Source organism: Diachasma alloeum, unplaced genomic scaffold (assembly GCF_001412515.2).
Source record: "Diachasma alloeum isolate Michigan unplaced genomic scaffold, Dall2.0 Dall_scaffold_00744, whole genome shotgun sequence".
In the NCBI taxonomy this organism is placed as follows: Eukaryota; Metazoa; Arthropoda; class Insecta; order Hymenoptera; family Braconidae; genus Diachasma; species Diachasma alloeum.
This window is the reverse complement of record NW_021680874.1, coordinates 74,744-88,811: the sequence shown is the minus strand read 5'-3', so window position 1 is coordinate 88,811 and position 14,068 is coordinate 74,744. Positions and strand designations below refer to the sequence as shown.

Genomic DNA, 14,068 nt, shown 5'->3' with positions numbered 1-14,068 from the left:
GATTTTCTCATGAAATTCTCAAATCGAATCGGAGCATGAATTATAAATAAATGTAGGAAAGAAATACCTTTTTTTCTTAGAGCAGAAGTGATTGAAAATAGTTTCTGTTGCGCGGAAAAAAATCAATTCGATTCATACGAAAATGATCGTGTGCTCGTTTTGGAAAAATGACTGAAATCTCCCAAAAAAACAAAAACAAATGTTTTTGCAGAAAAACTGCGCCAAGAAAAAATTTTGTGGGGTCTTTTCTGGAAAGGAGAAACATTTTTTTCTGGAAACCACAATTCCCATAGAAATTTTGCAAAAAATAAACAAATAAAAATCAAAGCCAAGTCAAGAAATGTCCAATGGATCATGGAAGTGCTATCAGATTATTATGGGGAGGATAACTCTGAATAGAAGGATTTTCAAACACATCTTAATAAAATAAAGAATTCAGTAGAGACAGGATTCAAAGTTCTTGGCGCGGAGTTTTCCAACTCATTGTCTCGTATCAATCTGTATCTTCTGATCCGCGCCAAGAACTTTGAATCCTGTCTCTACTGAATTTTATATTTTATGAAGATTTTTTTGAAAATCCTTCTATTCAGAGTTATCCTCCCCATAATAATCTGATAGCACATTCCATGATCCATTGCACATTTCTTGACTTGGCTTTGATTTTTATTTGTTTATTTTTTGCAAAATTTCTATGGGAATTGTGCTTTCCAGAAAAAAATATTTCTTCTTTCCAGAAACGACCCCACAAAACTTTTTCTTGGCGCAGTTTTTTTGCAAAAACATTTGTTTTTGTTTTTTTGGGATATCGTATGCCACACGGCGATAAAAGCATTATCTGGCAAATGTGATTATAATCCTCGCCTTCGGCTCGGATTATAATGCCACATTCGCCAGATAATACTTTTATCGCCTGGTGACATAATATACTATAGTAGGAGACGGTGGTATTAAATGGACACTTGGAACCCTTTTCAAAATGTTGATGTCTTATTGAAGTGTTGATGAAATAGATTTTTTTTTAAATTAAAGTACAGTCAGCCCCTTTGTAATAAGCTTATTAGACTGAGCTCAGTCGATAAATTTGTTCCTTGGTTATAAATATTGAAACAAGAAGTCAGAAGAGTCCGTTCCACCCAATCTTTCTCTAATATTTTTAAAAACAAAAAAAAAACAAACAAATTTGTTTTCAAAAAAAATTCTTTGTGAACATTTTGTTCGACTGTTCCTATAAGGAAATCAATTCATCTTTCCAAGAAATACAATCCACTAGGAATCATCAGAGCAAAAATTGAATGAGGAACCAAATCAAGTCAGAAAATTATTAATAGATGATTAAAAATTTAAATTCGGCGGAGACAATAAATCTGGAGTAGAACCGTTTATTTCCCTTCAATTGTTGATTCAAAAAATGTTGTATCTTATTAAAAATGAATGAGTTAAATTGAATTGAAAAGAACAAATTTCACCGGATGTAAAAACAGTCCAAAAGCAGTCCTTGCTTGAGACGATAAGAGGTTAGACGGGATCGTATGAGTGAGCTCGAATTAAAAATTTGTTTCACATTCATTGATGATTTCTAATTATTTCTGAAATCACTTGATTTCTTTATAATTTCTATCGATTTCCAGAAGTCATTAGAAATCACTACCGGAAATGGTAGTCACTTAATTTCTAACGATTTTTGGTGATGTTTTCCGTCATTTCCAATCGAGTGGCCCAGTGATGTCCTAAATGACCAGCCCCTCGTCATTAAATAATGGAATTGACCCTCGTGACGTACGACGCTCGCTAGGTATGAACCTTGCGACGTATGAAGTGACGTGATGGTGAATGTTGCCTATAGAACCCCCATGGGCGACCGTCATGGCCATAGACATGAATGTACGTGAACTGATCCCTCTTCAGAATAAGCAATTAGACGCGAAAAAACAAACCTCACGTTGGCATTAAAAAAAACTCTCTTCGTGACAACTTAATTTACTGACTGTGCTTAAAATGACAGGTTGAAATTTGTTTTTTTGTAATTTGGTTTTAGATTGAATACATTGCCCTGATGGAGAATTCTTAGTGAATTCGAAACGTCGGCATAGAAAGAATTCTTTTTTTTTTGGTTCTTTCTTTTCTTTTGGGAGAAATTCATGTAAACTGCTGCGGTTACCGTTATGGCTGGGAGAAGTCGAGGAGTAAGGAAGAATTGAACATGGTTGAATTATCGTGAAGAAAAAAAAATCTATTATATTCGTTTTCTATTTTTTAAAATCTCATTGCTCTTATAAGAGATATCCGATGCTAAAAGTATTAATTTTTGTAATCTCAATGTTTTCCATATGCAAGACGATAAGAGACCTTTTGCAAAGATTCACACGTTGAGTTTTTCACTGAAACGCATTGTTCATATTGTTTCCCGTGCATATTTACCCATCTCCCTTGATATCCGATGTTGATTTCTTTCCTTAAAGATAAACATTGTATTACTCACGAACGAAACATTAATAAGGGAAAATACAAATCTGAACGTGATTTTTTTCTTCTTTCGATTGAGTTATTTATTAACATCAGTAACATCAGAGTTTTGTACAATTGAAATCGTGATCATATTTTTTTGTGTAATTAAGCAATTCTGAAGGGAGATATGCTGTGTTAATGGTTTTCCATACTTAATTCCCCAGTACAATCACTTTTTAGACTATATATTTGCATATCTAATCATCATCACGTTTGAATGTCATCATGCCCGATAGAATAAAATTTGAAATTTTTAATTGCCCGGTTGTTGCACGAAATATGTGTTGTGAAATATTTTCTTCATTGGAAATTGCATCAGCTTCAAAAAAGGTGTTTTAGTATTTTTCCTTAACGGGATATGTCGGTGAGATTTAAAAGTCTTCACTAGGCATTGGGACCCATTGAACAGTTTGGATATATGCCGGAATATGGAAATAACTAGGGAAAACGACGGACCCGATGGATTTTGCCCCGTATAACCACGAAAAACTTCCTTCTTTCCTGTTTTTACCTTCAAAATGCTTCTTGCGCTGTAGTTTCATATGATTTTTTTTTAATGCTCGTTACACTCTAAAGAATAAAGTTAAGCATCCGTTTTACTTTATTCGCAATAGATCATGAATAAATGAATTTTGAATTTCATAAGTTTTTCGTGTCTCTAGAGTAGAGTAAAATTTATGAAATTCTAAATTCGTTTATTCACAATCTATTGCAAATAGAGTAAAACGGATGCTGAACTTTAGTCTTTGGAGTGTAACAAATATTTTAAAAAACTGAAATCGTATGAAAACTATGACGTTAGAAGCATTTTGAAGGTAAAAACAGGAAAAAATGAAGTTTTCTGTAGTTATACGGGGCAAAATCGATCGGTTCCGGGATTTTCTTTAGTTATTCCCATACTCCGTCATATATCACAAACTGTTCAATAGGTCGTAAGGCCCAGTGAAGACTTTTAAGTTTCGCGGACGTATCCACTTAAACCCACTTGTTGTTGAGGGAATCGTATAATTTTTGAAGACATCAGATTCCACTCATCACCTCTCCTCTTTCGCATTCAACCTCATCAATTAAAAATCTTCCTGTCAATCACAATCAATCTCATCTTCGCTCAATCGAAATACATCAACTCCCTCAACATAAATTAAATGATCTTTCCCCGCATTCTTGAAAATCCCCAGCTCCACCAAAGAAATTCATCGCTCTCGACTATGCGAAATCAACAATTACCTCTTTCCCCCGACTAACGCAGGCTTATACGTCGGCGCTTGTACGTCGATTGGACGTGCCCTCCAGTCGGGGCTTTTTCAACTTAAACTTTCATACCGAGCGCAAGCGCGACCAGTCAGTTACTTTCGGGAAGACGCAGAAGACGAACAGCCACTGTTCCGTTCAGCTCCCAGGGTTTTTTATACTCATTCATCTCTGAAGTTGACTAATTCCTCATCATTATTTTCCTTAAATCAAAACTTTCCTTTGTGATTTCGAAGTAAATTGCTGGGATTGCTGAGTTTTCATTCGTAAAAAATTGTTTCATCGAGTGAAGAATATTTTAATAAAATGGTGATGATTGACATGACGGATGTGCGACTGGACGAGGATGATGATGAGGATCGGTGGGTCCATTTTCTTCTAAAAAAAAACCGTTCACGTTAAAATTTCAATTCCAATGGATATTAATTATCTTTCATCTTGCTTCTGTTGTCACTCTAGTCTTTTTCTTCTACAGTTATAATTCGTAATTATTGATCATGGAAGACTAGTTGTCTTCTCATGACCCATTTTCAAAACCTCATGACATTAAGGTGTATTGACCTTGCTATACCCCCAGTGCGTGAATTTGCGAAATGAGTGGTTGAATATGGTCTTGACCTCAAATGAACAAATCGTCCTCGAATAGACTGTTGACATGGCCAGATGTATTGTTGTTATCCTCTTTTCCCTAATCGCTCGATATCGGCCTATCCCTAATATTGTTCTTTCATTTCGTTTTTTCTGTCAAGGATGGAATGACAAATCGACGAACTTGGATATGAATAATCAAGGAATTATTCGCGATAAATGACTCCGACAGTAAAAATAAATCGCGCTATTGTTGTGGTTGGGTTAAGAATTTATGAATTCAGGGAGTGAGGTACGATGAAGAGAAAGATATTGATGCGTTATTAACGTGAAAAGGGGATTGCACGCGTTCTGGAATTGGAGCATGAGGGGTAATCTGGGGCGTGGAGTTTAATTCAACTGACGTTTTAATTAGTGGACGTTTTTATTTCGTAAGGATTGTAGAAATGTAACCAAAAGACTTACCTCTTTAAATTAATTGATTGTTAAATTTCTGGAGATGAAATTATCTTGGTAATAACTAGGTTTAGGAGAAAGTGCAAGCATATTTTTTAAGGAAAATGTAGTTCTCTATAAAAAAGATTTTTTGACATTGTCGTCCAAAGTCATTAATTTCAGAGATAAATCAAGAGTAAGGATTGATTGAGTAAAATATTGGAATTTATTTTTATTTGTATTTTAATATTGAATCATCTCGGGCATCAATAGTCGTAACAAGGAATGTCAAACGATATCTTTTGATAGAACTTAATTATGGACAAAAATCATTAAGCGTAATCGATATGCATTTTTTCCTGAATCCACTCTTTTCCGAGATAAATGCAAAATTCACGCGACAAAAAAGGCAAAAATAGTCAATTTTTTGCATTTAGTATTGTCAAGTATATTAAATTATGTTGATAATAAGTTATTTCCACGAAAAAAGTCAGAAGAAAATTTTGTTAAGCATCGAATCCTTCAACGTTTTCTCTTTTAAAATTATCAGAAGAAAAAACTAAATTTCATGGATTTTTCAAATCTCGTCTTGTTAAATTGAAATTTAGCAAAATAAATATGTCACTCTCATTTTCCCTTATATTAGGTACGAGAGACTTTTACGAAGGGCAAAAACCGAAGACTTGACTGAAGTCTCTGGAATTGGTTGTCTTTACCAGAGTGGAGTTGACAGGCAAGGGAGACCAGTCGTCGTCTTCGTGGGAAAGTGGTTTCCAGCGACGAAAATCAATCTCGATAAGGTAATGAGCTCAAAGATGGTGTCTTCCTATTTTCAATGTGATGAAGTAAAAACCGAGAATTTGTTATTCATGGCGTAGAGTGATAGGTGGAGGGTGAGAACACGTGAAGAATCGGGGGTGATGCGAGTTAGGTGACCTCTTTGGGTTATAGGTCGACAGTGACGGATGAAACTTACCCAACACGTCACGAACTCGAGATCGATATTCACTCGGTGGTGGTACAGAAATAGAGGATTACGGGGAGAGCAGGCTATTTAGACACGAAAGTTTATCCGATATTTTTATTATCTGCTATTAATTTCCATCTAAATATGCCATTTCATGACGAGGATAAATTATTGTTAATTGTAATTGGGCTTTTACATGAGACTGGAAATTCTGAAAAACCATTTTCACCCATGTCAGTTGTTCTTGCGAGTAATTAATAAATTGTTGGGTTTCATGGAACGAAATAGTTTTAAAAAATCAATCTCTACACAGCTTCACACATTTTAGTGTCACCACATAAAATTTTTCAGACTGAGGTTATTAAAACTGAGTTTATATAACGTGGCGACCGTATGGCGGGCGACTACGAATACTATGAACAAAACATAGAACAAAGGACAAAGAGAAAATGTATTCCAAGTGGTCCAATGGACTGGTCCTTATTTTTCTGAAGTTAGTCTCCGTCAGCCGGAGTTAGAGTAAAGATCGGGATGCGTTTTCTACGTGCGACTGAATAAAGAGTCCCATTCAAATTAAATTCACAGAGTTACTAATTCGATCCTACCCATAAATCCAATCAAATTGACATGTGTCAAGAAAGCCACGTTCCTTGAAACGCTCTGTGTCACAATGCAGATTGAGCAGTTTGTTTGAAACGAAATAGTAAAGATTTCAGGTCCCGTGACACGAAAATGTTGGTTGTGAGAGTAAAAAATAATTGCAGATCAGGATTTATTCCAGCTCAATTTGATAATCAACCATTGATCGACAACCGTCTGCAATGTTTCTCGCAGTGCACAAAGAAAGTTAATCTTCAATTGCATTTTTTAATTAAAGATATGCAATATTCATTAGAAAAATATCAGACCATTAGGTGCAACAAAATCAGTAGGGAATCGATAAACTGGTTCAAGTCCAAAAATGGCATTGTTTTCGGGAGAGCCAAAAAACTTATTGTTGTCGTTTTGAAGTCATTAGAATGAAGATCTCATTCTCAAAAAAAAAAAACAAAACAAGAAAGGATATTTTATAAGAAATAATCCACGATAGATAGAGAGCATGGATTTTGCAATTATTTTATCATCCGGTTGTTGAGCAATAACTTCCGTTCGTCAATGAAAAATCGGGAAGAGTACTAACTAATTAACGTAATTAAAAATCTCCATCGTATTCAGTTGAATTGAGTTCCAGTACTCACTCGATGATATCAATATTTCCTCATTCCCTGCTTTGAGTTTCATAACTTATTGTTCTCTAAACACAGGTACAAATACTGAAAACACAATTGGATAAAGATTAATGGAATGAATCTGATTCAAGGGCGACAGTCCGTGATTTGCAAACTTCTGTTGACGTTTCCTTACTTGATCCACTCACCTTGGCGTACTTTCGTGGAGAATTTTTGATAAAAAATTGAATAGTAAATTATTTTAAAAAAGTACCTAAAATGCACAAATCTTGTTTAGATTTTTTGTTAGTATCTTAGAATCTAGGTCAATCAATTTCTTAAAAATCTTCTTTGTAGTGAAAAACGACAGCTAGGGGAGAGTGGGGCAAAATGAAACAGTCGACAATATGAGTTTGACGCAATGCAAGCAAAAAAAAATTCCCATTTTTAAAAATTAATTTTTGTTTATCAACTTTTTTTTATTATTGGGAGTACTGATTAGAATAATAATTTTCCATTCAGTAGAATGGAAAATTATTACGATGTTTTGACCGGAGAAAATTTTGTCAATGTATTAATTGAAAGGAAAATGAAAAAACAAAATCCAAAGTCCAGAGGAAGGCTCAGGGGGAGACACAGATTGGGAAAAAGGAAAATGTAATACTGAATTTCAATCGAATGAAAAAAAAGTGTAATTTGCCTAATCTAATCAATTGAGTTATAAGACGAATAAAACATTATTATTCTCATCAGTACTCCCAATAATAAAGAAAGTTGATAAACAAAAGTTGATAAAAAAAAATTTTTTTGCTTGAATTGCGTCAAATAGTCGTTTTACGACTGTTTCATTTTGTCCCATGTTTCAAGTTGCCCCACCCTCCCCTATAAAAAATACGCTTAAAAATATTTTTGCTCACTGCTTTAGATTCGAAGATATTCGTTGAAAAATGAATAGGGAATCGCCCTCTCTCGATCTCGCAATTTTTCTGAGTCTTGTCTTTGTTGAATCTATTGTCGAAATCTATCAGAGATAGTGAAATTATTTGGAAATTTAATCTTCTCAACATGTTACCCAAAAACTCTTCACCAGATCTATCAACTTCCCATTAAACTTCATAAAGTTATCCACATGTACTAGGTCACGTTTGCGCCCCAAACGATCAATTTTTAGTGACCCAGTGGAACAGTTAGAATTTTGCAACTTGAAAAGTATAGATATCCTCATAAAAAATGCACTCCTTCAGTTATTTGTTTTCCTGCAATTTCCTCATTGTTTTAAATTTAGGAAATCGATACAGAAACCTACGTGTCATACCTTTTAATTGATAATTGCACAAAACCAGTGATAAACACGTTGTAACTCATTATGGAAACGAATGGCTTGTTATTGCGCCGTTGGAAAATTTAAATTTATTCATGTATTATTCTCACGTCATTCAACGTCTGGTTCCAGGCCTTACTCTACTTGATTCAGCTACTGGATCCAATCGTCAAGGGTGACTACGTAATAGCCTACTTTCATACTTTAACAACAAGTAACAACTATCCGAGTTTTCATTGGCTGAGAGAAGTGTACAATGTGCTTCCTTACAAGTGAGTTTTCGTCGTATCTATTATTACTATTCTCCGTTGTCAATATTTTTTTTCAAATTTATAATGAAGAACTATTAGTTTCTAAACCATAAAACACGAACAATGACAATAATTGTACACTCAAAGGAAAATTTCCTAATATGTAGATCATATTTACTTGAGAGTAGTGAATTATTTTCAATGGCTTAACCCCTCACGTACGGGGCCTTTCTGATACCAAGTCTACCACACGCTCAATACTCTTCGCATCCCATATTTTCTGATGAATGAAAAATTATAAATAAAATATATATTTGAAGCTACAGTATTCACCTTCCCAATGGTATTAGTCCGATTGTATTATCTGCCATAGTTTCGGAAATATCCAATTTTTAAAAGAGCCGTGCGTTTTTGCATGGGTCGGTATGACATACCGAGCCCGTACGTGAGGGGTTAAGGATAATCGAGCGAGCTGGGAGGGTTGAAAAAAAAGCAGCCATTTTTTTCTTTTTTTTACGTATTCTTTAAATGATGGAAAAGGCGTGTGCGAAGTTTCAGACTGCTGGGGAGCATAGTTAATTTATTATGACTTTTTGAAATAGTGGTCATTTAACCCGTGATCTTATGGAAATGACCAAGAAAACTGCAAAACCCAAGGAAAAAATGCAGCCAAAGTCATGAAACTTTATACACATTTAGAACATGTGATCAGTGATTTTTTGAGTGAAAAAGATTGTCGCCTAGGAGCATTGTTTATTAATAATAGTGAAAAAAGTACTGAAAAATGAAATTTCTGTGCACGCAGCCCAAGCGAGCAGCAACGTCCTAAGTACCGATCGGGTGGGGGTAGCGCGGTCAATTTAAACGTCTCTTGAGAGAGAGCGATGAAGCGTTGTGATTGGAGCTCCCTCGAGCCAGTGGTACCAGCTCCTGGTGAAAAAAAAAAATATACCGACGATGTTGCCACTTTTTCGCATGGATTAATATTTTTTCATTTATTAAAAAAAAACAATCTGAAAACCATTCAGTGCGTGGAACAGATACAAATAAATTTGATTAGCTCCAAAAATAATTTTTAACCGGAGATACTCCCTAATATTGCCTTAATTTTGAATTCGAATGGGAAAAATTTTTTTGTTCAGCGATTGGTTTTCCTCCGTCTCACCTCCTACATTTCCTCCTCGCCCGATTATCCTTAAGGTTGTTGTCGTGTAACTTTTTTTTTCGACAGTTTTCTTTCAAATTTTTATCGTAGATCGCTCTAAAAATTAGCTGTAAAATAAGCCCATTGTAATTGCAATTGACCATCTCAAACGGAAGATAATTTTTTTTTAATTTTACATGTTAAATGCAATTTCATCGTTTATAATTTTTTAAAAAACAACTACTTGACATTTTTTATTAAAAAAAATCACAGTGTAGAAATAGTGTCAATCAATGTACAGAAAAAAAATGAAATTGATTGACCATTTCATTTTCGAGAAATCATCATAGAAAGTTATTTTTTCCCCCCAATGGGCGGGGCAAGTGAGTTCAGTATTCAAGTCGTGACAACAAAATGCAGCTTCGAGTCGGTGGCGCGGATGTCTTTGAAATGGTCGGGTTATAATAAGTAGTTCAAAACTGCGGTAATTCAGTCTTTTTTTTTACTGACTATCTATAAACACTGTAATAATAACAAACATGGAAAATAGTATAATAAAATAATAGATAGTCATGTGTTATTTGGCTCACGACTCTCAAAAAAGGAAATAATTTTATCAATAACTTTTTTATTTTTTTAAGATAATAATTGCATCAATCCTTTTTTTTTGTTTACTCGCTGTCAACAACTGGTCAAATGAGATACCAGAGTTGGCAATTTTTTTTAACATGTTGCCAGATACATTGCTCTTTAAAACCATTAACGAAGGTAATAATGTCAATGCTTTTTCTTTGGTAATTTCCGATACGATACACTCCAAGTACGACTTTTTTGCAAGGAATAATTGTTCCTTGGTTATTAATTTCTCTGACAATGTTTCTAAAACTTCAACATCAAATAGTGCTTCATGGAAATTACCACTAATTTCCAGAGAATGGATTCCAGAAGAGGATGGAATTGAGTCCCATTTGTTTTTCATTCTCAACATTTTCTAATGATAGTATGTCTTTACAACAACTACATTTTAAATGTTGGCCAAGGACTGAAAGCTCAACAATTCTCCTTTCTGAGCAAATATTCGTTTTTTCATTCTCTCGTTCAACCTGACTTGTATTTGCAGCAGTGTCTTGAAGTTTTTGGTTTTCTTTGGCACGCACCATCTTCGAAGCAAAATTTCGCTGTTTATTCAATACATGCGCTTTCACAAACCTCCCTTTGTGCCTCAGCCGATTCGACATTTTTTCCAATAATTTTGTAACACTCACTAACATAAACCACGAATTCTATACAAGCCCAAAGCGTGGAAAATTTCAAGTGACTCTCTCGCGACAACAACTTTAAATCTGAGAATGTTCGCGCTTTACGGAACTCGAGTAAATTCTCATTTATCACTATCGTTCCGCGTTACATCATGAATATATTACATATCGAAACATTAGAACTGCATAAAACAAAAATCATTAAAAGAATAAATAGGGGAGAGTGGGACAAAATGAAACAGTACAAAAAATGACTGTTGCAATTCAAGCAAAAAAATTTTTTTTTATTAAATATTATTTTTTCTCAACTTTTTTTTATTCTTCGAAGTACTGATGAGAATAATAATTTTCCATTCAGTAGAATGGAAAATTATTGAGAAGTTTTGATGGGCGAAGATTTTATCAACGGATTATTTGATTGAAATTCAGCATCATATTTTCTTTTCCCCCTCTGGCTCTCCCCCTGGGCCTTGCCATGGACTTTGGATTTTGCTGTTTCATTTTCTTTTCAATTAAGCTATTGGCACAATCTTCGGCAGTGAAAACTTTTCAATAATTTTCCATTCTACTAAATGGAAAATTATTATTCTCATCAGAACTCCCAAGAATAAAAAAATGTCGATAAAAAAAAATTTAATAAACAAAATTTTGTTTTGCTTGAATTGCGTCAAACAGTCGTTTGTTTGACTGTTTCATTTTGCCCCTCTCTCCCCTACTTGAGATTGACCATTCTTTTACGCAATTTGAGTAAGTTCATTTGCGACAAAATCATACTTGAATACAAGAATATTTTTAAACATGAGATCTGTCTCGGGCCACGTGAGTTAAGATGCCTACTGTCGGTGTCAAAAGTAGAGACCACTCGAAATAAACGTCTATAACTCGACGAAAAAAAATCGTAAAAATATGAGACCAATTGCACCGTGTAATATAAGTATTTCACTTTCATTATATACCAAATTTATGTTCAAGAAATACTAGTTTTTATAAAACAAGGACAATGACAATGATAATTTATCAATAAACTATTCTGTAATTACAAATGTCATTATCTAACCATCAAAGGAGTAAGAAATGGAGATCAAAGTTACTGAAATATTCATTCATCTTTGCAATAACACATATGAAAATATTCAAGAGAAAAATCTCATTCAGTCGCAACTCTGTCGAGATTGTATGAAAAATTCATAAGAAATATATGATGAAATAACAGCATTAGCTTTCAACTTTTCTATTCAATCTGTTCTATTGGTATTTTTCCTACAAAAGTCTCTGTCTTTGTTTCGTATTATAAAATAATAAAATAACTTGAAAATTTCATGCCCCAAGAATGTTATATGAAACATATCAACAGAATAGAAACCGAAATCTATTGATTTGTTCTATCAAGTATGTTTCATGAATATTTTTTCTTGAAAATCCTCAAACAATTGAATGGAATTTCGGATGTTTGTCAATAGAATTCCTCAGAGAAAGCTATTGATTTTCATCATGCATGAAATACACACACGAATTGTCAACACCTCGAATACTCAAATGGAAATCAAAATTGTATCGCGCACGTCATATGCGTCAAGTGACGTAATTGGTGCTATTTGCCAAGAAATTTTGACTCACGCTCCTAAATTTAGTTTCGCTTATTGTGATTCCTCTGACGTGAATACAAAATCCTCCGGGTATTCAAATTTACGTCAAATGGCACAAAAAATTGTGTGCAGAGTTGATTAAACAAATGCCACTGAGTTAAGCTATTGATTTATTGTCTTATCATTTTATTTTTCAGATATAAGAAGCATCTCAAACATTTTTACATCGTTCATCCTACCTTTTGGACCAAGGTTTGTATATATTTATGAGGAAAACATTAAAATTTTGAGAGATTTGTCTTCTAAAAACGATAAAACAGTACAGGAAGCGCTAATTTAGTACGAGAAGATTTCTCACGATAGATAAAAAAGCAATTTACGTGTTAGGTGTTGACCTTGTTGTGATTCAAAACGTGGAACATTTCAGTGCTATTTGTTTGTGAAATTGTTCAGCTTAATTGGATTGAGTTGTTATACTTGATTAATTCTCTTGGTTGTTTTTTTTTCAGATGATGACATGGTGGTTCACAACCTTCATGGCACCGGCTATCAAACAGAAAGTTCACAATCTACCCGGTGTCGAGTACTTGTACGAAGTCATGTCACCAGATCAATTAGAAATTCCAGCTTACATCACTGAATATGATATGACGGTGAGTATTGTGATGCGAAGACATTCATGGAATGCTCCACCAATGATTAAGAACAGTATGAGATTTTAGCATTGAAAAGTCGATTTCTGCATACTTAGTTGTTTCCTAAATATTTTAATTCATATCCATAACCAGGATTTTTAGAGATCAATATCAGATGATATTTTTGTTTGTTCCGTCGTGGAATATTTTTTCGTCGTTATTTTATAACAATTTAAAAAATATTATTTATTCTTTTTTTTTTACACTCTTTAAATTTTTCCCATTTCGAAAATAGTCAGAGATGTCCCATTTATTTCTTGAATTTTCCGTCTTTCCATTTTTACTGTATTTATTCATCTCTCCATTGCCTGGGATTATTTCTTTTCAATAAACGTGTAGTTCCCCAAGTCGAGACATCCTTTCAAATTTAACCATTTTCTTTTAAATAACCACGTAGTACCCCAAGTCCAAATACTTCATTTGTGTAATTTGGGAAACTGACAAATCGTTTGATTGCTATATCCATTCAAAAAAACCAAATGTTGAGGATTATCCTAAATGTCTTTATTACGGTCAAGGATTTTCGCCCGGGCAAAACTTTTATTGCGGTCTCCTCCTAATGCGTTTTCCCTCTGCATTGTTTTCTTTCATCGGCAAAATTCCCGTCCCCAAATACATTTATTAAATTTCTCTCTCACTTTTGGAAAGATTCTCGTCATGGTCCGTGCTATCTCACAAGAACCCTAATTATTGTCACTTAAGTATCTATCTAGCACTAGTATCTAAGTATCTAGCATATCTCGTGTATTGATAGCACAANGTTTGTGAGACCGCCTGCTGTCCGCACGTGTTGCGTATACTATTTTATATGATCACTGCGTGATGAAGTCTGGGGGCGGAGGGGGGGGGGGTTGGGGG

General features: G+C 34.2%; 1 protein-coding gene across 6 annotated transcripts in view; it reads left to right on the top strand.

Moving 5' to 3' along the window:
* The window catches only part of LOC107044466 (protein GDAP2 homolog), a 44,792-nt gene that overhangs the window by 20,930 nt on the left and 9,794 nt on the right, over positions 1-14,068 (top strand). For all 6 annotated transcript variants that reach the window (XM_015266354.1, XM_015266355.1, XM_015266352.1 and 3 more), the window contains 4 exons: positions 5,426-5,579; positions 8,408-8,547; positions 12,713-12,767; positions 13,025-13,168. In XM_015266354.1, coding sequence (XP_015121840.1) covers positions 5,426-5,579; positions 8,408-8,547; positions 12,713-12,767; positions 13,025-13,168 — 493 coding nt within the window. The remainder of the gene's footprint in view (positions 1-5,425; positions 5,580-8,407; positions 8,548-12,712; positions 12,768-13,024; positions 13,169-14,068) is intronic.